The sequence below is a fragment of the Fringilla coelebs genome (assembly GCF_963513975.1).
Source record: "Fringilla coelebs genome assembly, chromosome: 12".
Classification (NCBI taxonomy): domain Eukaryota; kingdom Metazoa; phylum Chordata; class Aves; order Passeriformes; family Fringillidae; genus Fringilla; species Fringilla coelebs.
This window is the reverse complement of record NC_140038.1, coordinates 11,883,554-11,910,206: the sequence shown is the minus strand read 5'-3', so window position 1 is coordinate 11,910,206 and position 26,653 is coordinate 11,883,554. Positions and strand designations below refer to the sequence as shown.

General features: G+C 38.5%; 1 protein-coding gene across 4 annotated transcripts in view; it reads left to right on the top strand.

Moving 5' to 3' along the window:
- Window positions 1–26,653, top strand: part of FBN1 (fibrillin 1) — a gene marked incomplete at its 5' end in the record, with an annotated part of 142,985 nt that overhangs the window by 36,106 nt on the left and 80,226 nt on the right. For all 4 annotated transcript variants that reach the window (XR_014616473.1, XM_084214115.1, XM_084214116.1 and 1 more), the window contains 3 exons: window positions 15,058–15,255; window positions 18,509–18,634; window positions 23,052–23,177. Coding sequence is in view for 3 of the 4 variants with exons in the window: in XM_084214115.1 (XP_084070241.1) it covers window positions 15,058–15,255; window positions 18,509–18,634; window positions 23,052–23,177 (450 nt within the window). The remainder of the gene's footprint in view (window positions 1–15,057; window positions 15,256–18,508; window positions 18,635–23,051; window positions 23,178–26,653) is intronic.

Below are 26,653 nucleotides of genomic sequence, written 5' to 3'. Positions count from 1 at the left end.
TCCAATTTCAAGTTGCTAATTAAATGAAATGGGAAGAAGAAAGAAATCAGCATGCTGCCAGGCAAGAGTTCCAATCCAGTGGTTATCTCATTTCAAACGTGTGGGCTAAATATCTTTATAAGTTAAGCTTATAGTATATTCACACACTAATAAAATGTTCTTATGTAAGGGTAGTTTAACCACCACAAGCTTATTTTATTTTATAAGACTAAACTATTTGATGCTCTAAAAACATTTTTCTCCTGTGAATGTTATTTATCACAAGTGTAGTTGAAACCTGAAACTTAATTATTAAAGCAGATATTCAGACTCTTTCCTGACAAGAATGATGTGGATAAAAGACATTATTCCTGGAGGAAGTCCTACTTGCCTTTTGGATGTAGTGCAAAATATTTCTGATAATCAGGAGGAAGTTTTCTCTTCCACTGAACTGTCTTAAATTATGAGCTTTCAACTGTTTTACAAGAATTTTTCTAAAGCCACCTAAGTTTTCCCACAGTGCTGGTTTACAAGCAGCTGAAACTTTAGACACCCCACAGAACAGTCTGTTGTTCCACTAATGTTGCTGGAAGTGAATCACATATGTATTGATGACCACCTGGATTGTTAAATGTACCAATTCTACTAAAAATGGAAAGAAAGTATTTCCTATATTTTTAGGTACAAATTTATATTGGCACTGCAATTGCTAAACCTTGCAGCTTAGGCAGGTACCAGAGCTCCCACAGAAGAACTTTAAACTGTGTTGTGCTGCACTCTGTACACTTCCCCCTCATAACTCCTCACTGCTCCCCAGCAGTAGAAGGGTGCTCCCTCTTCCCTCCTGCTTCCCTAACCCTCCCTCCTCTTACCAGCTGTGGGAACCCCAGGGTGCTGCCTGGCATGTGCTGCTCTCTTGCACTTGGTCCCAAGCAGAATTTGACTTTCAATACCTAGAATATCATCTGTCTCAGCCGTGAATCTCTTTTGGTTTGAGGGTAAGGGAGTTTAATGCATCACTGGCTTCCTGATGGATTGATACTTCATTCAAAGCCCAGTGAAGTTAAAAGGAAAAACATACTCAGGAGTTTTGGTGGTATGGAGCAGGTTCAATATCCAGAAAGGTAAGGTAAACATTGAGACACTGCCTTCACCTGTTCTGTTCTGAGTCCTGATTCCTTGACAGGATCAACCAATAATTTAAGTACCTGCTTTTTATGATGCTGATTTACACCAAGAAAACTTGTTGGGGAGAAAAAAATGGACAGGATGCACTTAACAGTCTGTTTTGACTGTGAAATGAAGCTTGTTCTTCTGAGAAATAATTTAAATATATATATATATATATACATATACACACATACACACACACCTTACTGCTTTTTTTTAAAATAAATTTTAGCTCTGAAGATAGGAACACAATTGTTCAACTATTGTTCTTTTAGTGTAAATAATATTTCAGAAGATAGTACAACTTTTTCCTATCTAGTAGAAATCCTTTAGTAACAGCTTCCAGTGTTTTTCTTATTCAGTATAGTTAATTTTATTTCTTTGAGATGGGTGGATAGGAGCTGCCTAATTGAAGAGATAAGCAGTATGTTGTCACTGCTAGATTAGGCCATTCTTCATGTGTTTTGTAACGCCTTTTTTATCTTGTATTCTTATTTATCACTGGGCTGGCATTTGTTTTTCTTGATTTAGGATTATGATATTTAACTATATAAACAATATTGGGGTACATAATTTGTACTTTGTCATCTTGAAAGTATCAAAGTAGAAGACAAATATGGATATCAGCCCTACAAATGGGAGGAAAATGCCTTTTGGGAAAAGGGATGGTAAATAGCTGCAATTTGTGTAGTCATTGTTTATTCATATTTGGCCACCCAATGATCCTGGTGGATAGTATTTCAGAGTGCATAGCCAGATGTGTGAGTGAGATGTTCACTCTATTGCTGGGATGTTCTCAGGCATCTTTTTGCTTCTTGCTCACTGCAGTTCTTGGAGCACGGGACTGGGTGCTGCTCCTGTCTGTTCCCCTTGTGGTGCTTGCTGGGCGTACCTAGCTCCTGGGTGCAGCTGGGATTGTGCCCACCCTGCTCCATACATGGATTCCTCTCCTGGATGGCTTTTGCTGCCTGGCTGCTCTCTACTAGTTGGCTCTCTGGCTCTCATTTTTACCCAGGTAGTTGGCTGGCCTGTCCTGGCAAACTTCCCTCTCCTGGTCAGCTGGTGAAGCTCTCAGGCTGGCCAGCCTTTTCCTTCCCTCCCCTTCTCACACATGGTGTCTGCTGGCTCCCACTGTTTATCTTTCCTTTTCTCTGTGCCTCCCACTCATTTCTTAGATTTGCTTTGATCCATCCCGTCTTTGCTGCCTTCCTGTTTTTCGTCCCTCTGCTCTTTTGCTGTTTTGCTTCTTTGTATCCTTGTTTCCTTCACACTTGTTCCCTGAAGGCTTTTTGCTCTGGCTTTCCCTTACCTACAAGCAGTATGTATCTTTTCCAGAGCTTGCTGTCTCTCCCCTGTCTGTTCATCTGACCTAGCAGCCACATTGTTTGAAACAGTTACTAACACAACATTGATTTGTGTTACAGGTTGGAGAAACTGTAATGTTTATCACTTTTTATTTGCTTTGGATATTTTTGTAAGTTCTTCATAAATCTAGTCTATGCTTCCATAGAAACACCGGTAGTAAAACCCCAACTGAAGCACTTTATTGTGCTTCTGTGCCTTTTTTTCCCATAATTGTGGACTATCAAGTGTCTGTGTATTCTCTGTAATTCACTGTCATCCCTGTTAGGACTCTTAGAAATGTCACAACTCACTGTTTTAATCCAGACATCACAATTATAACTCTGGTCCCACAAACACTTCATTATATTAGTGTGGAATAAGGACTTGTGGGTGATCACAATGATGGGAAAGGAAGTGCAGAGAAAATTCATGGCAGTTGAAAATTTGCTGCTGTAAAACCCTGTGAGAGAAAGCAAAAAATTGACCTGGCTGTTCTCCTGGTTCTTTCAGTCTTTGATCCAGAGTCCTTTTCCAGACACAGTGGTGCTGATTGAAGTTTTAGCTGAGTTAGGACTAGAGAAACAGATACCTGTTAGATGCTGTAGCACATCTGATGTAATATGTGGTTAAACCCCCTGTAAATATCTACATTATTTGTCCCTATTTGATTCAAACCTATTTTTAAAATGCGTCTTTTTCTCTCCACATGTTTTTATTCTCCCTAGTTATGGGGTAACCTAGTATCATAAATGACTCTAAATACTGATTAACAAGTCAGTCCCTAATGGTAACTACACAACCTTGTCAATGGGAAAATACTCTTATGCCCCCCATATGTGTTTTCTCCCTTCATGACAGAAATATGAATTCCGTGTGAGAGGACATTGCTCCATGTAGCAGCCCATTCCCTTCAAGTGAATATGATCAGTCCTCCTCTCCTTTTAAAAGTTTTTGGGTTGCTTTTACACGTATGTGTAGATATATTTCTGAAGAAAAAAAGTTCATAGCATCTATTGAGTTGGAAAATTAATTAGACGACCTAATTGATTGTGCATGAGTTCCTCTGTGGAATGTGTTCTGCTGCTGTTGCACTCACCAAGTACAGAAAATCTCAGGAGCAAATTCCTCTTGTCTTTTGCTAGAAACTGACAATTAATTGAACATTAAAAACCCCCATAAAACACCACAACCATTCCTCCTCCAAAAAAGAAAAAACCCAAACCCAACCAACCATAAAACCTTGAAGAATCAAAACACAAAAAACCTTACATTAAAGATATTTTCTCATTTTATTAGAGTAATGCCAAGAGGCCTGAACTCAGCTTGAGACTCCCTTTATCATTCAGAAAACACACAAGTCTGCATCCCAAAGCCTGTGTAGTCTAAATAGGAAAAAGCCCCACCAGCATCCAGAAATATTGGCAGCCCCACGTTCCATGTGGGGAGCTAATATACAGGGAGATTAAGTCACTTGTGTAAGGATGTACTGGGAGTCTGCAGTAGAGTCTGAAACTGAACCCGGGTCATCCCAGTCCCAGCCAAGTGTCTCAACCACAAGACTCTCCTTCCTTTTCAGTATGTCAGTGTAGAAAGTAGGCCAAGAAGCAGTTTCCAACCTCTAATACACAGCATTTTGCAAGGCTGTGAAGTATTATGTATTAGACAGGCATCTGGATCAGCAGCAGTTTCTGCAGATACTTTTATCTGTAAACAGAAGCAAAGCCTGCAAGGGCTTTGTAAAATTTACATAAATTATTATTTTATCAATAAATAACATAGTTAAATTTATAAAGCCTGTACTTAAGTTCAATGCATTTTAATGATTTTTTTTAAGAATGGAAAATGTGTTTAGAGGACTTCTGTTGTGTGTGGCTCTCTGATTTTCATATGTTTTAGATTCTGGTGCTACTCATCCATCAGGATGCATTAGCAGTGATGCGTGGCTCCGCCAGGCTGTGCAGGGCGCTGCACCACGCGGTGTAAGCTCAGAGAGGGAGGCTGGGGTCGTATGACAGGCTAACGCTCCAGTGTTATGCAAAGGTTAAGTATTTCTGTGTTGAGAGTTAGTGAGGCTTGCAGTTTGCTGACCTAAATCTGAGTGATTCCTATTATGTTGAGTATTTGCTTATCTTTTGGAGCATCTCTGCGTAGCCGGAGTGTAACAAAATTTCAGCTTGAATCTGTACCCTGAATGGAGGAGGATAAAAGAAGTGCAAGTTTGAGTGAATATGTGTACCTATGTAACCATCCCCCTTCTTCAACTGGGATCTCCCAGTTTGGGCCTGAAATCAGCATTAGTGTGTGGTAGTCTACAAAGAACAGGCCAGGCTTGTTTGTTCCCCTCAGTACACTACTTAGTTATTCACAGACACCTGGCTTGTTTGCTGAACCCCTGATCCCTTGATTCCTTTCTCCCACATCCCTCCCCTGCCCCCCCCCCCCCCCCCCCCCCCGAAAAATTACATATCTAGTTCTCACTGGCTCTCATGTATGTTCTGGGCCACTTCATGACCTCCATTATTTGAAACCATTAATCCCAGATGTTGTGTGCATTTACACAGATAAATTTCAGTGATTGTAATGGAAAAAAACCCATCAGCTTTGATGGGATTTATGCATCGTGAAGGTGAGAGAAGCCTTGTTTTCTAAAATAAATGAGAAATTATTCAAAATGGTGATCAGTGTAATGGACCATTCTGTTCACATGGCAGTTTCCAGGATTCTAATGCTATTCCTTGTAAGCACACAATTAGTTAATTACAACTGGAGTGTGTCACTTTCCGCTGAACCACTGTGGCCCAGCTATTGACAAGAGGCCTCTGAAGCTGGCTGGGTCTCTCTTCCCCAACACCCTCCCAAACACTGGCCGCTCTCAGTGTGAGGGAATCTCCATGCAGTCACAGACAATGGGATTCCCCCACTGAATGATCGTTCTCTCATCAAAGTCAGTGAGTCTAACCCTTCCCTGGTAACTGGGACTGGGCTTCATGCTGCATGTCGTGGCTGGGCACTCACAAAACCAAGCAGTCCTATCTAACAGAAAGGAAAGAAAAAACTGCTAGGATAGTAGTCCTAGTTCTTGAATATTCTTGTTGAAGGCACTCAAGCTCGTGACTGTTTCCAAGTTTTAATGATTTGTCCTACATGTGGAGGCAAATGAAAACTTAGGACCTGACATTCCCTTCAGCAAGTAGAAGAGATGCCAGTTTCCAGTGCTGAGGTAAAAATAGATTTGCAATATCTGTTAGACTAAAATAGTGTATACAGAGCCAGTGTGATGAGTGAGAAAAGGCCAAAGGCATCAGCACAGCTGCTATTAAAAACTTTAAAAGTGTTAAACACTACGCTAAGAATGTGGAGTTGCTTACACTTTGAGTAAATGTATGAAAACTTTCCAATATTTATCTGGAGTATTCATGGTAATTCAAAGTCTCTTAGAAAAACTTGCGGTTCTTCTCGACTAATTACTAACTTAAGTTAAAGAACCAAAAAGTGCTCTTCATTACATCACTAATGGGAGTCAGTAAAGACCTTTTGTTCTTCTCTTCTGCTGCATGCAAGTAAGAAGAGAGCTTCACCCTCAGTTTGAGAATTGTCTGTGGATTAATATCCCTCCCCATCACCATCCTTCCCATTTAAGATATTATTCTGTACTCTCTCACTGCTTGGGAAATCAGACTTTTGTTGTGGTTTTACAAAGAGTTTAATTGAACAATTGTCATAAATATTTTGTGTAATCTTAGATTAAAGATGTGACGGTCCTCAGTCACTTGAGGCTGATCCTTTACTGATGCTGGGGGACATCCACCCATTAGTGCTAAGCAAAGAGAAGGCTCTTTCAACCAAGTGGTCAGTGAGACAGGAATGACGGAAGGCATTAAACAATAATATGAGTAATGAAGCGCTTGTATTAGCGTCTCATGTTCTTCATATTGATGGGTATAATATATATTTAATAAAATTACACTTGCTTAGTTGAAAACTGGTGAATCAAGATTGGATCATTTACCTTCTTGGTTTTTTACTTCTAGTAATAGAAATTGAATACATGTGATAATTCTAGAGTTATGGTATGTATTCTGTAGCATTTTAATAGAGACACCTCAGGCTTATTTAGAGTTAAATAGTGCACGTTATTGCTGTGTTTATTTTTGGACCACAGTCTTAATGCAAATCCCATATATGTGGTTATGTGAAATGATCCAGATTCTGGTCATGATTACACTGGTGTACACACAGAGTGATGCCACAGTTTAATTGAGGAAGGAATCTGATACTGTAACACAGAGGGTTGCATGGTATTTCAATTAGGTAGTTGATGTGTTTCACTATAGAGTTAGAGGTGAGGTATTAGTGTCTGAAGCAATTCTTGTATGTTATTGACTTACATTTTTAATGCTTCCTGAGATTTTTGGTGGGTTAATGTGCAACCATGAAGTGAAATAATTGTTAAAATATTTCTGTAAAAATCAAATACTCTGTTTTGCCACTGTTTTCCAAATATTTTTCATGTCTCTTTAGCTGGTTGTATAAAATATAAAACTCTGTGTTACAGCCTTACACAAGAAGAATAGTATTAGCTTTCCCAAAGTCTTTAGGCTAGTTAAAAAAAAAAAAAATTACATCATATAAAGTCTGTCATCACTAAGATCATATAACAAAAATACATGTATATGACAATACAAAAACCTGAGTGAGTGTCTGGTTGAAGAAATTTGGCCAGGGAGCTGTCTGCCATGTGGAGAAGAGTCTTTACAGGGATACAATCTGTTTGCCCCTTCCTTTCATTCAGTGGAAGGTTTCCACCATTATAATTTCTCAGGAGTGCTGGTCTTTTTGGATTATGGGAAAGAGGGAGTTTGCTTCAGACAAGTTTGATGATTCCTGTTATAAAGGAGTAAAAGGTATTGATTGTTCTAATCACCATGTTAAAGAGCTGCCAGAAGTTCAGGGTTCTGTTAGGACCAAAACCACTATTTGTGTGTGTATAATTAAGTTAACATTTCCTTGCAACACTCCAACCATCATTATTACACTTAATGCCTTCCTACACTGCAAGCAAGTCGACTTCTCTCCATTCCTGCTGTATGTTTACTCCTGCTGTGTTTCACTGAGCCTGAGCACTGAAAATCAGTTCCCTCTCTCCCTCCCATCTCCCCTTTTTATTTATAACCAGTTTTCAGTTCTGGATTGAGTTCCCTTCCAGTGCTCTGTAATTACATTTTTTTTCATGGCACTGCAGAGGACTATTTAGATTTTAGAAAAGAAAAGGCTAGTTTTAGTGTATTGTACCACTCTATCTCCTTTTTAAATGTGAACAGTATCTCTTTAAATTGTACATTGCATTGTCTGAAAGCATTTCCCCTCTCTTTGGATGCTGCTCTATGTAATATTCTGGAAGTCACGAGGTTCTATTTTTCTTAAACAGTTTGCACTACATTTGGATAGTCTTAGTTACTTTAGTCAGTGTCTTTTGAAGCCAAAGAGAAAAAAAAAATATCCAGAGCTTGTCTACTAGTTTGTCTTCACCATGCTAGTTAATGGTTAATATTTAGTGGTATGTAAAGAGAGTTTCTATAACGTGGCACTCCTAAAAACACTTTTGAAAAAATAGTGATAAACTTCAGTCACCTCTTTTTAAGTGAAATGTGCAAAGTTCTGTGGTACTCCTTAATAATCATCTGATCTTGACAATAAATATGTCACCAAAGCTAGTTACTTTTTAGCAGAAAGGGAGATGAAAATAAAGTCAGAATTTTATTTAATTGTTGCTAGCCTGTGAAAGATATTGGAAAAATTAAAATCTGCAAAGACATGGTCCTTTGCAGCTTATACAGCAAAGTAGGGGAGGCTAGAGTTTGTCAGGTAACTGACTTCAGAAATGAGAAGTTATTCTACATTTAGCTGCATTGCTTACTGTTTTCTTCATCATGGAAAAGAATAAAATGTGGTAACAATTTTCTGTATTTGGATTGCTGCTGCACATAATTGGGAACAACAGAGCTAAGGCTTTGATTTTGGTGAAATGCTTAGTCTGCATGTTGGATTAAAATGTGTGCAACAAATCACTCCAATTCTGTAATAATAATTTTTGAACACTATTTTTTTATTTTATTACTGTAATGTTATTGCTTTTTAGCTACAGACTTTGAGAACTGGGTCAGTTGCAAGAACAAAATTGGCATAAAAATAGTTGTATATTTGTTCTGGAAAATAGATTGCCAACATGCTTTATAAAATAGCCTGAATTGTTCTGTGCATCAAATGTAAGTGGTAATGTTAGTCTCATATTATTAGTAAGCTGTTATTTCAAAGTCCTATTCTTTATCCAGTATCCTAGGAAGACTAGATAATATTTGCTAGATAGACGTGTTAAACAGATCATCTGTGCAGAAATGGATTTGTGAAGCAGCTTACGGAATGGAAAATAAATTTAAGCTGAAGTGTGCCAGCAAGTCAATATATGAGAACAATTTGCAGCAAGCAAAGGTGAGGAAGACATGAAGAAATGGGGTCATCAGATTCATGAATAAAAGGATAATATTCCTGGGGCTGGGTTATATGAGGCAGTAACTAACTTTTTGGCTGCCTAATACAGAATAAAGAGTGATGGTACCAGTGTTAGATATGCTTCCTTGGATATTTTTCACTCTTGTGAAAATAATGAGAAGCAACTTGGAGCTGCGATCTGTCCGCAGCACAGCTGTAGTAGTTTGAGACATTTCTGCTGCCAGGTTTATATCCCTGCCAGAAACAGGGTCTGAATGGTTGCACTCTGAGTCCCTAGTTCCAGTGACATCTTAGTACTAGCCAGTGTTAAATCTCAGCTATTTGAGCTCAGTGCTGTGCTGTGCACTGAAGCAGCTGCAAAATGGTCTTGCTTATATGTGAAACCATCTCTGGCACTGGAAGGGAGCAGACAGAAGTGGCATGGTGATAATTTCTTCACATACCACATCCAAACCTACCAAACCTCATTGGTAAGAAGTGTCAGACATCATAGGAAATAAGTTTTTAAATATTTACAGAGTTTTGTTTTCTTTCCTTCTGAACACCCTCTGATATCTTTGCCATGTACTTTCCAATGATGACACATTGGGATCTGACTGGGGTGAGTAATGGTGTCTGGCTGGGGGGAGGAGAGGACAGGGAGTGCTTAACAGTGAGTAATTATTTAAGGAAATGGTCTGTGTGGAAAGAAAAGTGTGTTGTGATTGTATGCATTTATCAACTGGCCTTTCAGTGTCACCTGTGGACAGAGCATTATTGTGTCTGAGTTTTAAAATAGTTGGAAGTCAGTTTATTGGACTAACTTGGGAATGTGTCGGGGTCTGGTCTTGATTTGGTCTGTGAATTGAGATGTGAGACTGTCCCCTATTAGAAAAGAGGGACGTAAATGATAGTTATCCCATGGTCATCCCTGAGCATGGTCATTCACTTTTCTGGTCAAAAGTTAAAAGTTGTAAGCTCTTGTATGCAAAATATAATTTCATGATCAGTATAATTTCAAGTCTACAAGCAACTGACAGGAAAATTTTGCAAGTGAAGATGGGGTTACAAGCTTGTTGCTCTTACCTATTTTCTTTCTATGGTGACACACAGAGGTTTGCATTAACTTTTGATGAGGTTCATGTATGTAGAGCATTTTATTTGTTCTCTCTGTCCTCTAAAATCAGGAGATTTTAGTATGTCTGAAAATATCTAGAATCACTTTGATTTTGCAATTAAGCCTGAAGTGCTAAACTTTTGTGTTCTGTAACTCTGCTAAGGTGATGCTCACTGCTACAGTCAGCTTGGTCATGCTGTTTTCTTCTGTCAGTGCCAAGACTCTCTGCAATTCTTCGAATTTTACTGCAAAAGTTCTCATTTCAGACACAGCACATCTTGCCTTCAGAAATGAGGCACATTATAGTTTTCTCCATCATCTTCAAGTGTTTTACTACCTTCTCTGAAGAGAGTGAAATGACTGAAGTACCGTGAAACGTACAGTAATGGACACTGTGTTTTTCCATGGACATTGTAGTTGTTTGTGTATTCTTTGGCTGTGTGGGATCAGGTTCCAAAGGAGCATTCTCAGGTACAAGTGACTGTGACTCCCTTTTCTAACATGTAGCTGAGCTGTGGAACACGCTGCCAGGTGCAGTGGGTTGCACCTGGGCAGCGCTGAGCCGCTGTGCAGAGATGAGATGGTGTTTCTGCCCTGTGCAGTCTCTCTTCGAATGTCCCTCTTCTATCACCAGCTGGTGAAAAAACCCAAACAAGCCTTGAAACAGCAGAAACAAAAGTGCTGCTAGTCAGGAAAATAAGTTGTACTAATGATCAGCTTTAAGGTACTTCATTTGCCTTAGAGCCTTTTCTGACCTTTCTTTCATTATTTGTATGATAATGGAATATTCCTTTCTTTGCCTTTCGCCCTGTACTCAGGAAAGGGAAGTTGCTGCTTTGTGTTGCCAAGGGGAGTTTCAGTTGCACAGCAGTCTGGGCTGTGTTTGGGGGTTCATGCTGAATTGTCCCCTATGAGGTGCTAACAGCTGGGAGTAGCTGGGTTTGCTGCTCGGGCAGTGCTGCAGCCCGAGATACTGTGGGAACTGTGCATGCTGCCTGTGGAGAGCTGGAAAAACACCACTCGTTTATCATTAGCCATTTTTCTGTGATGGCAAGAGGTGGCATTTTCCTGTTTTCTGTAATGAGGTCTTGATCATGATCAGATAAATGCTGGCTTGCTGCAGTCTCATACTTTGACCTTTGCACTCATTCAATTTTCATTTATTTTTAAGAGAGATGAAGGAGTCTGTCAGCCTCCCTTAACAGGTGGTTATCAGTTTGCAAAATCAGGCTGTTAACTTGAAACATCAAGAGCTCTATTAGGATATTTTTAGTGAATCCTAGAGGATAGAGGGACCAAATTTTATCCAGGCTCCTTGCACTAGCATAATTGTTTAATCCAGGTTCCATTAGTTCGCAACATTTTTGAACTTTATTTTTACATTAAAAACTATATTGTGCTTGAAACAAAGCAGAAGTTATTGTGAACTAGGAGCTTAAGATGTGTGTCTAGTGCCAGAAATCTTGCACTGCCCTGGTGCTTGTAGTCTCTTTGGTGCAGTCCAGAATTACTTGGAACAATTATCATTACTTATTGCTGTGCTTGGTTTTGATCAAAGCCTACCAGAACTACGTATTTCAGCAGCCTCTTTTCTGCTTTTAAGAATATGAAGGATCTTTTGAGAAGATAACTAAAATTATTTGGTGGTTTTGACTGAAACAGGAATGAGCTCTAGATCAAAATGCAGCTTGATTCTTGCCTGTGGAATTAATAAGCTGTATTCTTGCATGGTATAAACCAGTGTCATTCTATTGCCCTCTTGCTCTTCTTGATGCTATATTAGCTTAATGTGGTTTTGCTGTTTCTACCATCTTCTGAGTTGTCTGAAGCTCCCTGTGGAATTATTCCTTATCAAAATAGCTAAGAAGTATGTAAAGAAGCAGATAAAATTGTCAGATAATGATGACTACTGCCTTGCTGAGGGCTGCTTGCACGTGCTGAAATTTGCATTAGAAGTGACTCGAAAGATTTGAATTACCAGTCACACATCTTAAATCATTTTACTAAAATAATTTCAAGCCTCAACATTCTTCAGTTAAGTTGAAGTTATCCTTGAAAAAAAAAAAAAAAAACAACCCATACAGATTGTGTAATAACTTTTCTGGATATATTTTCCTTCTTTCTCTCTTTCCAGCTCCTGACTGGTCGCTGGTACCTTGTGTTTGAGCTTTACTTATTAAAGTAGTTTGAATAATCACAAATTACATGAATGTATAAGGAAACTTTGATGCTACAAAACAAGGATTAGTGTTTTAAGCTTATATCCTCTTTTCATTTCGCTACTGTGTTAGTAGAATCTCATTTTCTTCTTGTAGGTCTTCATCTTGTAATAAGTAAAAAAATCTAAAACTCGCTATTTAAAACACTTCCATTTTAAAGTTTTTTTTATTTGACCTCTGTATGAAAAAATGAATTGATGTGTGGATTTCTCTGTGGCCTTAGGCTGGCATGTACATTCAAATCTTTTTCATATGGATTTCCTGACTTTTAGAATTTTTCATTAAGAATAGAGAAGAAAAAATCTTAGTTGTGAAAATGTGGAACACTGTATTTGAGAAAATAGAAGGGAAGCTCTATTTAGAAGAAAACTGAGTATTAGGAGTAAAATTTATCCAGGCAAACTATTTGGTGAAAATTGAGTCTGTAATTCTCCATTCTGAAGTGTTATGAACTTGATTAATAACAAATAGGAGCTGGACTTGCTTGGTTTTGAGTGCGTATTCGACCCATGTCTTGTTACTGAGACCTGGTGGAAACATTTGCATGATTATGAAGTTAACTTTGTTGGGTTCACCATATTTCTAAGCCATATTAGCCACTGCTAAGTCATTTATAGCTTGAAAGCAAACAAGTGTTTGCTTTCATATCCATTCATATCCTACCATAAAACACAAGATGAGTTATTCACTACTGTCTGACGCGTGCTCCCGCTGCGACAGAGAACAAAATGACTCCTTTCTAACCCGTCTATATATAAACAGCAGCGGGACAATCTACAATGGGGGACTTCATTCTGGGGAGGTACCCGGAAGATTTCCTGCTGCCAGCACAAAACGTTGGCATTTCTAAAGAAATTTTTGTCTCTTGTTTTAATATTTGGAGTTATAACATTGGGAGTTTTGCACAGAGTAAAGCTCATATTCGTATTTTGATCAAGGATGAAAAATCAATCTGGGAAATATTTTTTTTATTTGATAGGAAGATGATAAGGAATTAATTAATCAAGGGCAAGAGAGATATCAGAGATTCTGACTCGTTTCATGATGAGACTGGTGGAATTACTAGAGAAGAGTGGGAGAAGTGTTTGGGAAATGTACCTGTACTGTTTGGAGGGGATAGGATAGGAATTTTATACTTGAAATCTGATAGCCTTTAAGGCTGAAATTAAATAGCTGGAATTGGATTTAAGTATTTTTATACAGCTAGTCCAGCTAACCAGGGAGCCTGAAAATAGCTAGTCGGTTCTCACAGGTTAATTAATTTACCATAGAACTGGAAATACAAGACAAATTTTCAGAGGCTGAAAGAAAATTTTTGTTGATCCAGTATTTTAAAAGGAAGAGAGATTGAATGATTATAGGTGTGTTAAACAGACAAAAGATAGAATGGCAGTTATTAGAGTGATACATAGTTAATGAAGATTAAGTGGTATTTAGTGTCACTTAATATGAGTTCATCAGAGAAAGGTCCTTCAATCTAACTCAATATCCTTTCTGATACCATCATGTTAATTGATGATGATAACAGTAGCAATATAGCATTATTCTTTGCTTTACAGGGTTTCTGTAAGCCATTTTATTGATTGTATCTCGGAATGGCTTGATGAATTATGAGAATTACAGCATATGGACACGCCATCTCTGGTTGGGACAAAGATTTATTAGATGATAGGCTTCAGAGTGCATCTTGTGTGGGGAGATGGAGCAGATGGGAAAGACATCCATTCTCATTTCTGCCCTATTAAACACTTTTTAACAATGGTTTAGTGAAAACTTATTACTGTTAACAAAGTTTGGATGTGGATGAAAATTGGAGGAATTTATAATGACACGACTCTAAGGCAGTGTGGATTGCTTAGTGACCTTGGCTGAGGGATCTGGTAACTACTTCAGTACAAAGAAGCAACAGGTTTATAATTTGGTGGCTATGCTTACAGGATGCTGGACTCTGTCCTGGTGCACCATAACAATAAAAGCATTTTAGAGTTGTTTGCATTTTAGAGTTGTTTGCAATAAAAGTATTTTAGAGAAGAATTAACTGGAGTGTGTGCCCTGGATGTCCAGGAGACAGCAGGGGCTGGCACTACCACTGCTTGGTTTTTTCCCTTGGAGGATGGAACAAAATGAAGCCTACTGGTTCTTTGTTAACATCTTAGTTCGATTCTGTCTGTTGGCTGGGTCCTGTCCTACCATAAACAAATCAAAGCAGATGTGTTCCACATGCCCTCCATTCAGCTGTAGGCAAAGCTTGCCCACATATCTGGTACAGCATATGCCTGAATAGCAGTGAAAACTGTCCTCAGAAAACTTTCTGTAGTCTTTGCTTCTGTAGTATTTGCTTCCCTAGAGCCTCATTTGAGAACAGCCATTCAACTTGTGGAAATAAACATACCCTAACTCTTTTATCAGTATTCTTTTAAATAATGCACTGAATATAATATTTCTAAAAGAAACTGATGAAAAAACCCTTGGAAGAATATTATGAGTGATTAAAGGAAGCAGCAAAGGGGACCTACAGATATAACATTCCTGGTAAAATAGTCGCAGTTTGTTTTCAGTCAACTTGAATTAAAGAGAGAGAAAAAAATCCTCTGTAGAACACTTCAAACATAAATTGTTGGGTTGGTGGGCAATTTGTGTGAAAAAGAACTGCCTAAATGTGTTGTTGTTTTGCTTTATTAAGAGCGTTGTTGTGTATTTCTGTTGTGAAGCTGATCAGGTTTCCTGTTTTTGGCACAGATTACAGGACCGGTCCTTGCTTCACTTTGGTAACCAACCAGATGTGCCAGGGCCAGCTCAGTGGAATTGTCTGCACAAAAACCCTGTGCTGTGCAACTGTTGGGAGAGCGTGGGGCCACCCCTGTGAAATGTGTCCTGCCCAGCCGCATCCCTGCCGCCGAGGCTTCATTCCAAACATTCGAACGGGGGCCTGTCAAGGTAAGTTACCAGCAAAGCTTCCCCAAAAGCTGCTGAAATTGTTACTGGATTAATCTTAATTGAGTTACACTGCTGTGAATAACCTGTCCTAAGCCATTCTCAGCTATATGTGTGAAGAATGGAAAAACACTGTCAGATGCATTACTTCATGATTCAGTGAGTGCCTGATGTTCAAGTGAGTACATTAGTAACTCAGGTCATGTGAGAGCAGCCAGCATCTTAATGAATTTCTCACTGCCAGCAGTGCTTTCCCTTGGTTCTGTAATGGTGTGTTTCTGAGTGTACCACTCGATCATTCTGTGGAGGAATTTGTTCTTTCAGAGAGCACTCACAACATGCAAGCATCAATCTGTGACAATAATGCCCCAATTACCTGGTGTGAGATTTATTAGCTAAAAGTTGTGTAACTTGGTTTCATCTTGGATGTCTTATCTCTTGAGCTCCATTGCTTTGACCTGGAAAAAAGTGCCTGTCGTGCCATTTGTTATGCCTTATTATATATTTTATACAATTTTGGAAATGCATTTGCATTTGTTTCAAATCATAAAATCCACCCAGATGTTGCTTACTTCTTTCAGAGCATGCCTTACTGTAGAAAGTCCTTACACTGCTTTTGGCTTTTATTCTAATACTTCCAGCTGTATAAATTCTTTTATTGTCTGGATGTCTGACAGGAAACAGGAGAAAGCTAACAGGGGCAACTATGTATTAAACTGATGTGGATTATACATTCCCAGCACCATATCTTTGGGGCCAGTTTATTTCAATCTGTCTAATGTTTTCTAATAAGTTACAATATTTTTGAAAATAGGGAAGATAAAGATTATAAATCTATGAGTAATTTTATATAATCATGAAATACCTATGAAGGGACTTCAAGGCATTCCGTTGCATTAAAGATGTAAATACCCTCTGTCACAGGCCAAGTCATGGCCGGTGCCTGCAGACCGGCATGATGAACTTCAAAATAGACAACATGGTTGTGTGCACTGCATGAAGTGCCTGTATTTTGACCTCAGTGATTCTGTTCCCCCTCTCACTGTAAAGGTCAGGACCAAATTGTGCAGGAATCTGTGAACCGAGGTTCTGGACACTTTTGAAAGCTTATGTACATAAATATGTGGCCCACACCCCTGAAGCTATGCCACACCTAGTTATATCCCTTTTGTTTGTGTCATGGGAAAGCTGCAGTGAACTCTCCAGTGGGTTTGTGCAGCTTGGAATAAGGATACTTCTGCTTACTGCACATTTCTTAGCAAGCAGCTACATTGATGCTGATCTGTATGTGGTGCCAACAGAGTTTTGGCCCAATATGTTTGACTTGTATTTTCCAGTTTTCCTTTGTTAAGTATTGCATTTGTAATTTCAACAGATCTTTTATGGAATCATGTATTAGCTTTATTTTTCATGCAATTCTACTAAGCTCTTTTGAAATCCGATAACATCCATTCAGACTGAAGACATTTCAGGGATTTCACATCCATATTCAATCTAAATAAAGGAAAACAGGTTAAATAAAATCCAGGTTCTCTGAAGAGAAAAAGAAATCATTATTATTGTGTGGGGAAGTAAAAAAAAAAAAAAAAAAGAAATAGTGAGGGCGGGCAAGGTTATTTTCAAAAGTAAATAGAATATCACTGCCCAAATTTTGACTGGCTGAAAGCTAAATTAATATCACAGCTGAGATTGTTAAAGATGCAAAGAAGAAAAATAAAACCAAAAGGTGGGATTTTGAAACAGACATCATGACTCAGAGGCATGACTTCTGTTTCTTTAGTTTTTGAGGTTTTTTAATTCAGTACAGTGCCATGAAGTCTGGCTGATTGCTGTTGCTAAAGCACAGCCCATTGCTGTAGCTCAAGTCTCTGCAGCTCTGTGGCTGAGTCGAGGCTGCTGAGGCTGTGCTGATTCTGTGACCTCCCAGCACAGTGGTTCCCCCAGGGACAGCCCTGCTGCTGCCCCCTGCCCTGGATCCCTTCACCCAGGGATCTTTATAGAATGCTCTGCCATGTGCTGCAGATATGCTCCTTGGTTTTCCTGAGACTTCCTACTTGTGGCTCCCAGGAAAATTGCCTCTCAGCCTTTTGTACAGACATAATACTTTGCTTTTCAGACCTCAAGACACATTATAGCAGTGTCTCTGGGATTTATAAAGAGAGATTTGAAGGCATCATCTCCTTCAGCTTGTGTCCCTGCATTGAAACCTATGTCAGTGTGAAGTCCAAGAACTCAAGCAATCGGTTTTTAGCAGCAGCAGCTGGTTCTCCTGAGGAGATGGGGTAATCTGAGAGTGGAGAGCTCTGTGCTTCTGAAGGAATTCGTGAGCAGCAGAGACAGGGCAGTCCCTGGGGACTGCAAACCAGACTTCCCCAGTGTCTATTGCAATGCCACTCCTCCGCCTCCTTTAGCCTCGTTTCTGTAGCTGTTATTAAGCCATAGCAACACTTCTGCAGCTAAGTGACGACACACATGTTGTTGTGCTAAAATAATTGTGAGGCCACAAACTGGGGCCTCTTGAAAATGTTTGTCTTGAGCTTACTACCTAGCCTGTGAAATCATCTTTATTGTTTCATTTTCATCGGTGGAAAAATGAAAAGCAAAGAAAGAAAAATAATAGGGAAAAAACCCTCAAATTTATGTATGTCTAAGCAGGTCATTAATAATTCCTTCTGAAACATTAACTATGGCTATGAAACTTTTTGAGTCAAATCTTAACCACAGTCTAATGTCATTGGTGCTGATCTTGCTGGAGTGTCAGGTTAATAATTTCCATCAGAAATGACTCTGCAGTTGCTGTGCCTCTCCATGAGACCCCCTCCATGCACACTGCAACCGCTCCTCTATGCGGGTGGCCTAAGCACTGTATGGAATTGCCAAGCTTTTCAAGGGGGCAAGTGATTTTGGGTGACCAGCTTTAGACACTTCAAAGAAACTTGAGTTCTGGCAGGCTGTGTTTTCTGCACACCATTCCCCAGATGTTTTGGAAAAACAAAGCAATAGCAGTTAGATATTTAATGTCTGTAACAATAATAACCATGTGATTTCTTGCAGAAAATATTTAGAGTACTGTACTTAATCATACTTTGCATAGAGTAATTACAAAATTAGTGTCTGTCTTCCCAAGCAAGTATCATAATATAATGATGGGTGAAGTATGGATTTAGGCATATTTCATTTCTGTGTAGACAAATTATTATGGCCATTCTTGAGAAATGAAATAAAAGTGGGTGTTTTTTCCTTTTTTATATCACAGATGTGGATGAATGCCAAGCCATCCCTGGGATCTGTCAAGGGGGAAATTGCATTAATACTGTTGGATCTTTTGAGTGCAAATGCCCAGCTGGACACAAGTTTAATGAAGTAACACAAAAATGTGACGGTAAGAACTTCTAGAACTTTCTTCTGCAAGTAGAAGGAGGAGTGTCTTCTTTTGGGGTTTGTAACAGTTTGTGACAAACTAACTTACTGTCTCTTCTGCCTTGAGCATGCAGGTAACATTATTGACAACAAATACAAATAGGGGTGCTTTCTCCCAAACCAGAGAATGTTAAATATTGGCCCTACAATTTTTATAGCCTTTTTATTCATGTAGCATTTCAGATTTGAAGGTACATCTACCATTAAACATTAAAACATTAAAATACTTTCTAACTGATATGTTGCTTTAGAAATGCTTGAGGCACATGTTTCTTTGTGGATCTTGACCAAAAAGTGTATATGACTGGAAGATTCAACACATTCCTGCCCACTCAGGTGAACTCTGACATTGCTGTGTGAAGACTGCTGGATTGTGCTCTAAACTCAGCCTTAGAGTTGCATATGTTACAGAAGGACAAACATTTTATCTTTACTTACTAGTCATCCTCACTTGGGCGTACAGCAGGTGCTAGATATTAATGTGGAAATTTGCAGTGTGTGATTATGGAATCATGCTATTTTTTTACTGAGATTTGATAGGATTTTTTTTCTTTCTAATATAATAATCAAGCATAGATGTCATCTTTGCTGTAAGAGAATTTTGAGTAGATAAGGAACATAGTACTAAAATGTGTTAGTTGCACATTATCGATTTGTATTTACAGTGAAGTCCAGATAATGTTTAAACTCTTGCAACTGATTCTACTTTCAATCATTAGACTAAAATTAACTTGAGTAGACAAGCTTCATAAGTGGCTAGTGATTTTGGAATGCCAACTTTCAGTACAATAAAAGTATTTGTGAGAGGAAGGTGTGCATTCACCATCCTTTCTTGCATCAAGCTCCCTTTAAGAAGCACTCAAAACTTTTTAGTCATTTTAGAAGAATTATGAATTACTCTTTCAAAAGAAAAATAGCTATTTTAGGCAAAACTTTATAATTTATTTGCAGGTTAGGGAGAGCAATTTCAGAAGAGCTTGTACACAGCATGGTTTACATATTGCCTGCCAATGATTTTGGCAGAATGTAACCTACATTTAGAATTGAACAACATTGCAAGTGTTTCCTTCTGTGGATGAAGTACCAAGAATGTGGTGAATAGGAGAGACTGAACATGTGCCTTGTTAAGTATTAGTGCATGAAAAGCTGAGAGCTGTAGGCTACATCTCATAAACATTTCGATGGTGTTTTTCAATTGCTGAATCATTTTAAAAACAAACCCCAACCAACAACCAAATAACAAAAAACCCCAAACAGTGACCACCCTATGAACCTGCAGTTGCTAACAGTTAAGGAAGTTGACTCAAGAACCTGATGTAGGTTGCTGTGTTCCCAAATACTGCGACAACTTTCCTCCCTGATATGTGAAATCCCTTTGCAGTGATCAGATCCCTTTTCTGCAAAGATCAGATGAATTTTTCCTTCTTGAAATTCATACCTGTTGATTTTTGAATCTCTGCAGACAGAGATTCTTCATATTGTACTTTCAGTACATCTTCATATTGTATGTACCAAGCAATTTTAGTTAAAGCTGTGTAGGTATTAATAGAATTAAAAGATTTAAAAGCTCCACCTTTAACTAGTGGCATGAAATAAGATCGAAACACAACATTTAAAAGCATGATCGTGCGACAACAGCCCATCCATCCTGTTCTTTCTAAATTATGTTTTGAATTCTATAATTCAGTATAAGACAAGTTTTTTGGTTCACAGTAATTAGCTATATTTAATTCTGATATATAATGAATAACATCTGATTGTTTGCTTGGTTTAGCTTTGTATTTAGCAAGTAGGACTTCTAGCAGTTGTAATATGTCCTTGGTCACTGATTAAGTTCAACTGGGAGCTACCTGCTGAATTACATTACTGGTTTTTTAGGGGGTCTCCATTAAAGTAAGATCATAATAGCAATTGTCAAGGACAGGTAGAGAATCAACAAGATGGAAAAGTAGTGGGGTTGGCCGAGGTTCTCTTTGTTAGCATAGCTGGTGGAAATCTGTATTTTAACTGCTACATTATTTCACTGTTTGATATAACTTTTTGATTTGCACTACTGCTGAGGTAAATTCTATTTTTTGTGGTGACTGGGGGAGTAATTTTTCCTGGAGTGACATTTAAGTCTGCAAGTAAATCAAATATACTTACCTTGGTAAAACTTGCATACTTAACAACGACAATGTTGCTTATATGGATGTCAACACTAATATAAATAGTGAAATACTGTTTGGGTTAGGCTCAATCCTAAAATAAAGAGTGATGATTTTGCTTTTAAAAAGGTCGGATTCTATATAAACAGTGGCAACACTGACTTTAAGATAAACATTGGTGAATTTGAGTCAGAAAATGCTTGAATCTGATCCATTTACGATTGCATTTTTCTCTGTTAATTAAGGGCCTTATTCAGACCAAAATTCAATTTCCACATTTTTTGTCACTGAGACTTGTGGGACTCCTGTGGTGTATAATCTTGGAGCAGAAGCCAGAAGTCTCTTAGCAGTGCTCCCAGGGCACTCAGACTTGAGTCTTTGGCAACATCCTCCAAGTAGCAGTGAAAAAAAGGTCACACCCCTCTCACACACCCAAGTGAGGAATGTGACCCACATCAGGACAACTAGCAAGATGCTGGGGAAGAATGTGTGCACAGGGGACCCAGGGCCTTGCTCCACTTCGGGTGGCTGAGTCTGCAAACTTGAGTTATCTCTGTGCCATCCCAGTCCCTCCACTACTTTCCTGCAAAGGCAAGGAGCCACAAAAATACTACAGCATCCCATGCTTTACCTAGGAGATCAGGAGTTGTTAGTTTTTATATTACTGTCTTCACAGAAGAAGTAGAGCTGAGATCCTTTCTACTTGCTAAAATGCTCATTAATGGCCCTGTGGGACTTTGGGTGTTCCCCCATCTGTTGGGGCCAAATTCCAATTTATGCGTTACATTAAACTCTTCCAGTCCTTTTTAATGACTACAGTATTATTCACTCCTTGCCTTGGTGTGTTGGGTGGTGTTGAAGTATTTCATCTCAGAAATTTTTGTGGTTGGTGAAATCATTATTACAGTCATGTGTCTGTGTTTTCGTAGATCTCTGGAGGAGAGGTTGGGTAGAGTCCTCTGATGCCATTATTTCTAGCTGGATGCTCCCTGTCAGGAGAGCAACTGGGTGATTGTAGATGGCTGTGACAAGCAGATGTCATTGATCAGTCTAGAGAATAACCTCCTTTCCTGCTCTGTTTGGCTGATTCCCCTTGTAGGTATCATGGAAAAGAGTGAGCTGTTTTTAAGCTCAGCAGAACTCCAGGTTCCTAGGAGATGAGAGCAGTGCTAATTAGATACAGCTGTATTGTTAAGACAGTCACTGGAAACCAAGAGGAAAGTAACTACACATCCCAGGCAGGCTACTGGTGGTAATTAAGGAAACTTGGGGCTGACATAGGTCGTTATTCATATAGCTGTAGCTTATATAAACTAGCTGTGGAAGAACCCCTTCAAGTTCCCTCTGTGCAGCTATGATGAGTTGTAAGAATTTGTTAGGTTTTTTCCCCTGCAGATTTGAAAATTTTTCTACATTGTATCTATGATGATGATTTAGTATATGGATTGATATTTGTTAGTGGAGACAATCATGATATGGAAACTTTATTTTAAAATCACTGACAAAATGTGGGGAGAATTATGGACAATGCCTGGCTTCTGCAGTAGATATTTTGGTTACACTCTAGAAACTTGTTGAAACTTCTGAACATTGATTTAGTGGAGAAAGTCAGAGAAGATCATTTTTGTTGCCTGCAGTTATCTTGGTGTGAGCTGTAATCCTGTCAGATTGCATTAGTTGAACCATACCTAGCTGGTCAGTGCTTTTGTGTGGGGTATTTCCAAGACAAACCCGAGTGCAGTAAGAGGGACAGGCAGTTCAGTAGGTGGTACCTGTCCCTGTGAGTCTGTACTGTAGCAGTGCCTCAGTGTGGTACCAGGAGAGGCTGTGCTGCTGGAGGTGATGGTTCAGCTCCTGATCACTGTGGTCATTGCGCAGCTCGCGCGCTGGTCCCAATGCAGTTTTCTTAATTCTAGTATGCAGAATGCAGACTGGATGAGTTACAGTTTTGTTAGAATTAGTAAATTTCTGCAGTTTTAAGATGTTCATCCATCCATATTAAGCAGTAAAACTTTTGCAGTTTACAGATACTGTATTTTAAATTTGCAGACGCAATATTTTTTAGATTCTGTTTCATTTCCGTTTATAAGATGCCTAACGAAAGATGCTAATTCAAAACTACTGATTATGTCCTGAATTTGATTATTACTACTAATTATAAAATTATAAAACCTTTTCTTGTGCCAAAACTAATTTAGCTAACCTGCCTCTGCATCTCTTTTTGTCTTAAAGATATTGATGAATGTAGCACCATTCCTGGAATTTGTGATGGAGGAGAGTGTTCAAACACCGTTAGCAGTTACTTCTGCAAGTGTCCTCCAGGGTTTTATACAGCTCCCGATGGCTTAAAATGCATAGGTGAGTAGAATCCTGCGAACAATAGGACAGTAGGTGTTATAACAATTCATTAATATCAAGAATGGGTAGCAATGTGTCAGAAACATGAACTTGAAATCCTTCTTTTGTGTAGAAGTACATCACATGCCTGTATATGTATTCTGAAATGAGTTTTCCATTTGCAGGATAGTTCTTTTTTTGATCTTCTTTGAGACCTCTTATTTTTCTACTGCAGCTTTTCTGTTATGTCATGTGTTGCCTTAGAACTTGTTTAAAGGTCTCCTTGGTATTGTTGCTCTCATGCTTGTCTTTAATTTAGTCTGTTTTATATTCAGCACTCATTTAGAAAAGCAAATTTGCATTCCAACTGTTATAACCCTAATGCAGACCTTTGTAATTAAAAGAAGTAATGTGATAGACTGAGTATGGGATATTTTTATGTGCTTTTATGACGTTGATGATTTGGCAGAGCTGTTCTTTCTGGCTTCCACTGTGGTAGAGCAGAACCCATCTTCCAAAGGCTGGACTGGGAATCAGAGAGCTTTGTGAATGAAATGATTGCCACTGCAGTGCCAAAGCCCTGAAAGAACAGTGTAAGAAGTTAATGCTTCTGGGAAGCATTAACAGCCTGCTCTGAGGCAGGTCGAGTAGTTAATGAATTGGGTTTTTTTCCTAATTTTTGGGCAGTAATTTATTTTTTTCAGTGCCTGTGCTGAATTTTGAGCAAAAATGAAATGAAAGGTTCATTTCCTCAGTTTTAGCATATTTATTTAATGGTTCTTACACAGTGTCAGCACTAGGAACCAATACAACATCCTGTTTAGTACCTTTGGTAGGAAATAATTTTGGAAAGAATCCCAAAGTTCAGAGATCAGTACCAAATAATACTAACTTTCCCAAGAGGTCTGCAAGTAGTTTGGGTTATGATTAATTCTGAATGGTGCCATTTGATTTCTGCAGGCGGTAAGAAATAAACTGCTTTTCTTCCATCATCAAGAATATCTTTCCTGTAGATTTGATTCATACTGTACAATTAAATGCCAGTGGGAGTTGCTTTTATTGCTTCAGATTAATAGCTTCTAAATTGCTATGGATCATTAAACCATTGATTGCTGCTTATACTTAATATTTGTGAGCAAGATTTACCTTTCCATAAGAAAAATTTTCTAGAGATGCACAACTTGCATTTGCTTTTTATTTTTTGTAATCACCAGTCTGTCAGGGCAGCCCGACATTCAGACCTGTGTTGTATTCTTGCAGTTTCTCAGCATTTTTACCCCCGTATTTGTAGGATGAAGCATTTCAGCTAAAGAATTGCAGTTTTAAATGGTGACAAGGTATGATAAATAATATGTCAGACTATGAGCCATCATTGAAATTTTGGCTTTGTGTTCAAGGCAAAATGGGCTAAATGGGAAGCACTATCAATTGTCTGCAGATATTTTGGATTCTTGTCTAATTTGCAGACACATTCTTGCCATATTCACAGGGACAGAGCCCAGATCTGTGTTAGTGCTGGGCAAAACATGTAATCTTGATTTAATTACAACATGCCTGTCTTAAGTGAAAAGTGTTAGCTGGACGTGTCTGTTCTGTTAGAGAGGAGGAAATGCTTCTGAGAAATGTATCCCTTAGGGGACTCCAGCTCAGCAGCACTGGGGCCAGATATCCAAAGGATTCACCAGGAGCTCCATTATTACAAATCTTAAAAATAAGAATGGACAAAGCAAAGATATTATCTCCTAGAGCTGCAGAGCAGAAACAAGAGCAGGGCATCTCATCCCAAGTGCATGAAGAGTGCAGTGAAGAAAGTTGCTAGCCCATACTTCCAACTGGCATACATTTATTTGGTCTGTGTTACTTTTTGATGGCCTCTTTTTACATTTTTTCTTTTTGAGAGACATGTTTTTATTGAAACTTATTCTCGTGGTGATTTTTTGCCTTTTCGGAAGACTATAATTTTTAGTAAAAAACAATAAATACTGAAAACTGAAACAGATAAAGGTAATTTCCTGCTGTTCTTGTCCTGGTTTGGGTTTTTTTATCATGGAAGAGAAAAGGAAGTGGGGGGGAGTAAGAATAATTCCTTTTGATTAGGAATATGGAAAGATTTGGAATTTTTCTCATAAACTTGCTGAGTTTTTTTCTGAAAATGATGTAGTTTTTGGACACACTCTTATAATTGTAGGTAGATAGAGGTGTTTGCTGTGTGGTTATCTCTCCATGGCACATTGTGTACTTGCACAGATCCCATGTAGATTCCTTTTCCACTTTCCATTACTGCTCTTAAATGTTTCAAAACTTGGTACTGACCAAAAGGGAGAAGGATGAATTACAAAAGATGATGATCAGGTCTATTAGATTATTTCCTTCTTCCCATCCACCAAACCACTGAATATCTCTCCAGGGGTAGTGGAGAACAGTTTCAACTCCAAGGAGTTCTATTTGATTTTTAAAAGGGTAGATGAAGGAGTAAATATGTGTGGCAATTTAGCTGGGCGCCAGGAGAAAATAGAGAACCAGTAGTAGAACTGAAACCTGATTTTTTGTTTTCTATTTCAGGTTTCCATCCTATAAAGTTTGGAAATAAAGGCCAACTGACTCTTTTAGCTGTATTGTCAGTAATATCCATGTTTAGGGTTCCAACTAATGAAAGACATAACTATCACAGATTCTCACAACATATCACTATATGTCAATTTTCTCAAAATAGTAAGAAACACTCCTAGTTTTTTTATATCCATTTGTGTAGCTAGTGAATTCTGCAAAGCACTGGTACTAGACAGATGAATCCACCATACCCTGGGTAACTGAGGTACTGTTTCTTTAGGGAATGATGTCTGCTGTTGTAAGACTAGATCTGCAACTTTTTCCACTACATTTTGACAGCAACTATTTGTATATTTCAGAAACAAACTTGGTCTGGTTTATCATGCAGTGTTAAATCACATTACAGCTTACATTGATTTTGACATGATGTGACATATTGTGAAACAATTCCTCAAAGCTTCAGATGGTATCACAAGATTATTTTTTATGATTTTTTTAATCCCATCCACATTTTCTTGTCCTTCTCTAAGCTGAGCTATCTCTAACAACATTGCACAGAGTATATAAAATCTGGGTACAGGACATTCTTTGTACAGCACATGCTTACCCTTTTAGACAGGAAGCCAACTGATCTCCATAAACAGTGTGATTGCACCGGTTAAAACTGTGTTGCACTTTCTTGCCTGCAAGCCTATATCTTGCAAATCACTACATACTTCAGCTGGGGAAGCCATGACTAATGAAAAATGAACTGATGCTTTGTGAATTGCAATTCTGTGAACTTATTGCTGTGCGTCAGTGCTTTCAAAGCAAGACTTAATTGATCTGGTACTATCTTTAATAAAGATGATACTGCAATTTTTCTTTAGGGCCATGGAAGCATATGTTGTTACATACTAATTATATTTTATTGCATTTTTGCATCCTTTAATGCATTGCAGCTCCAT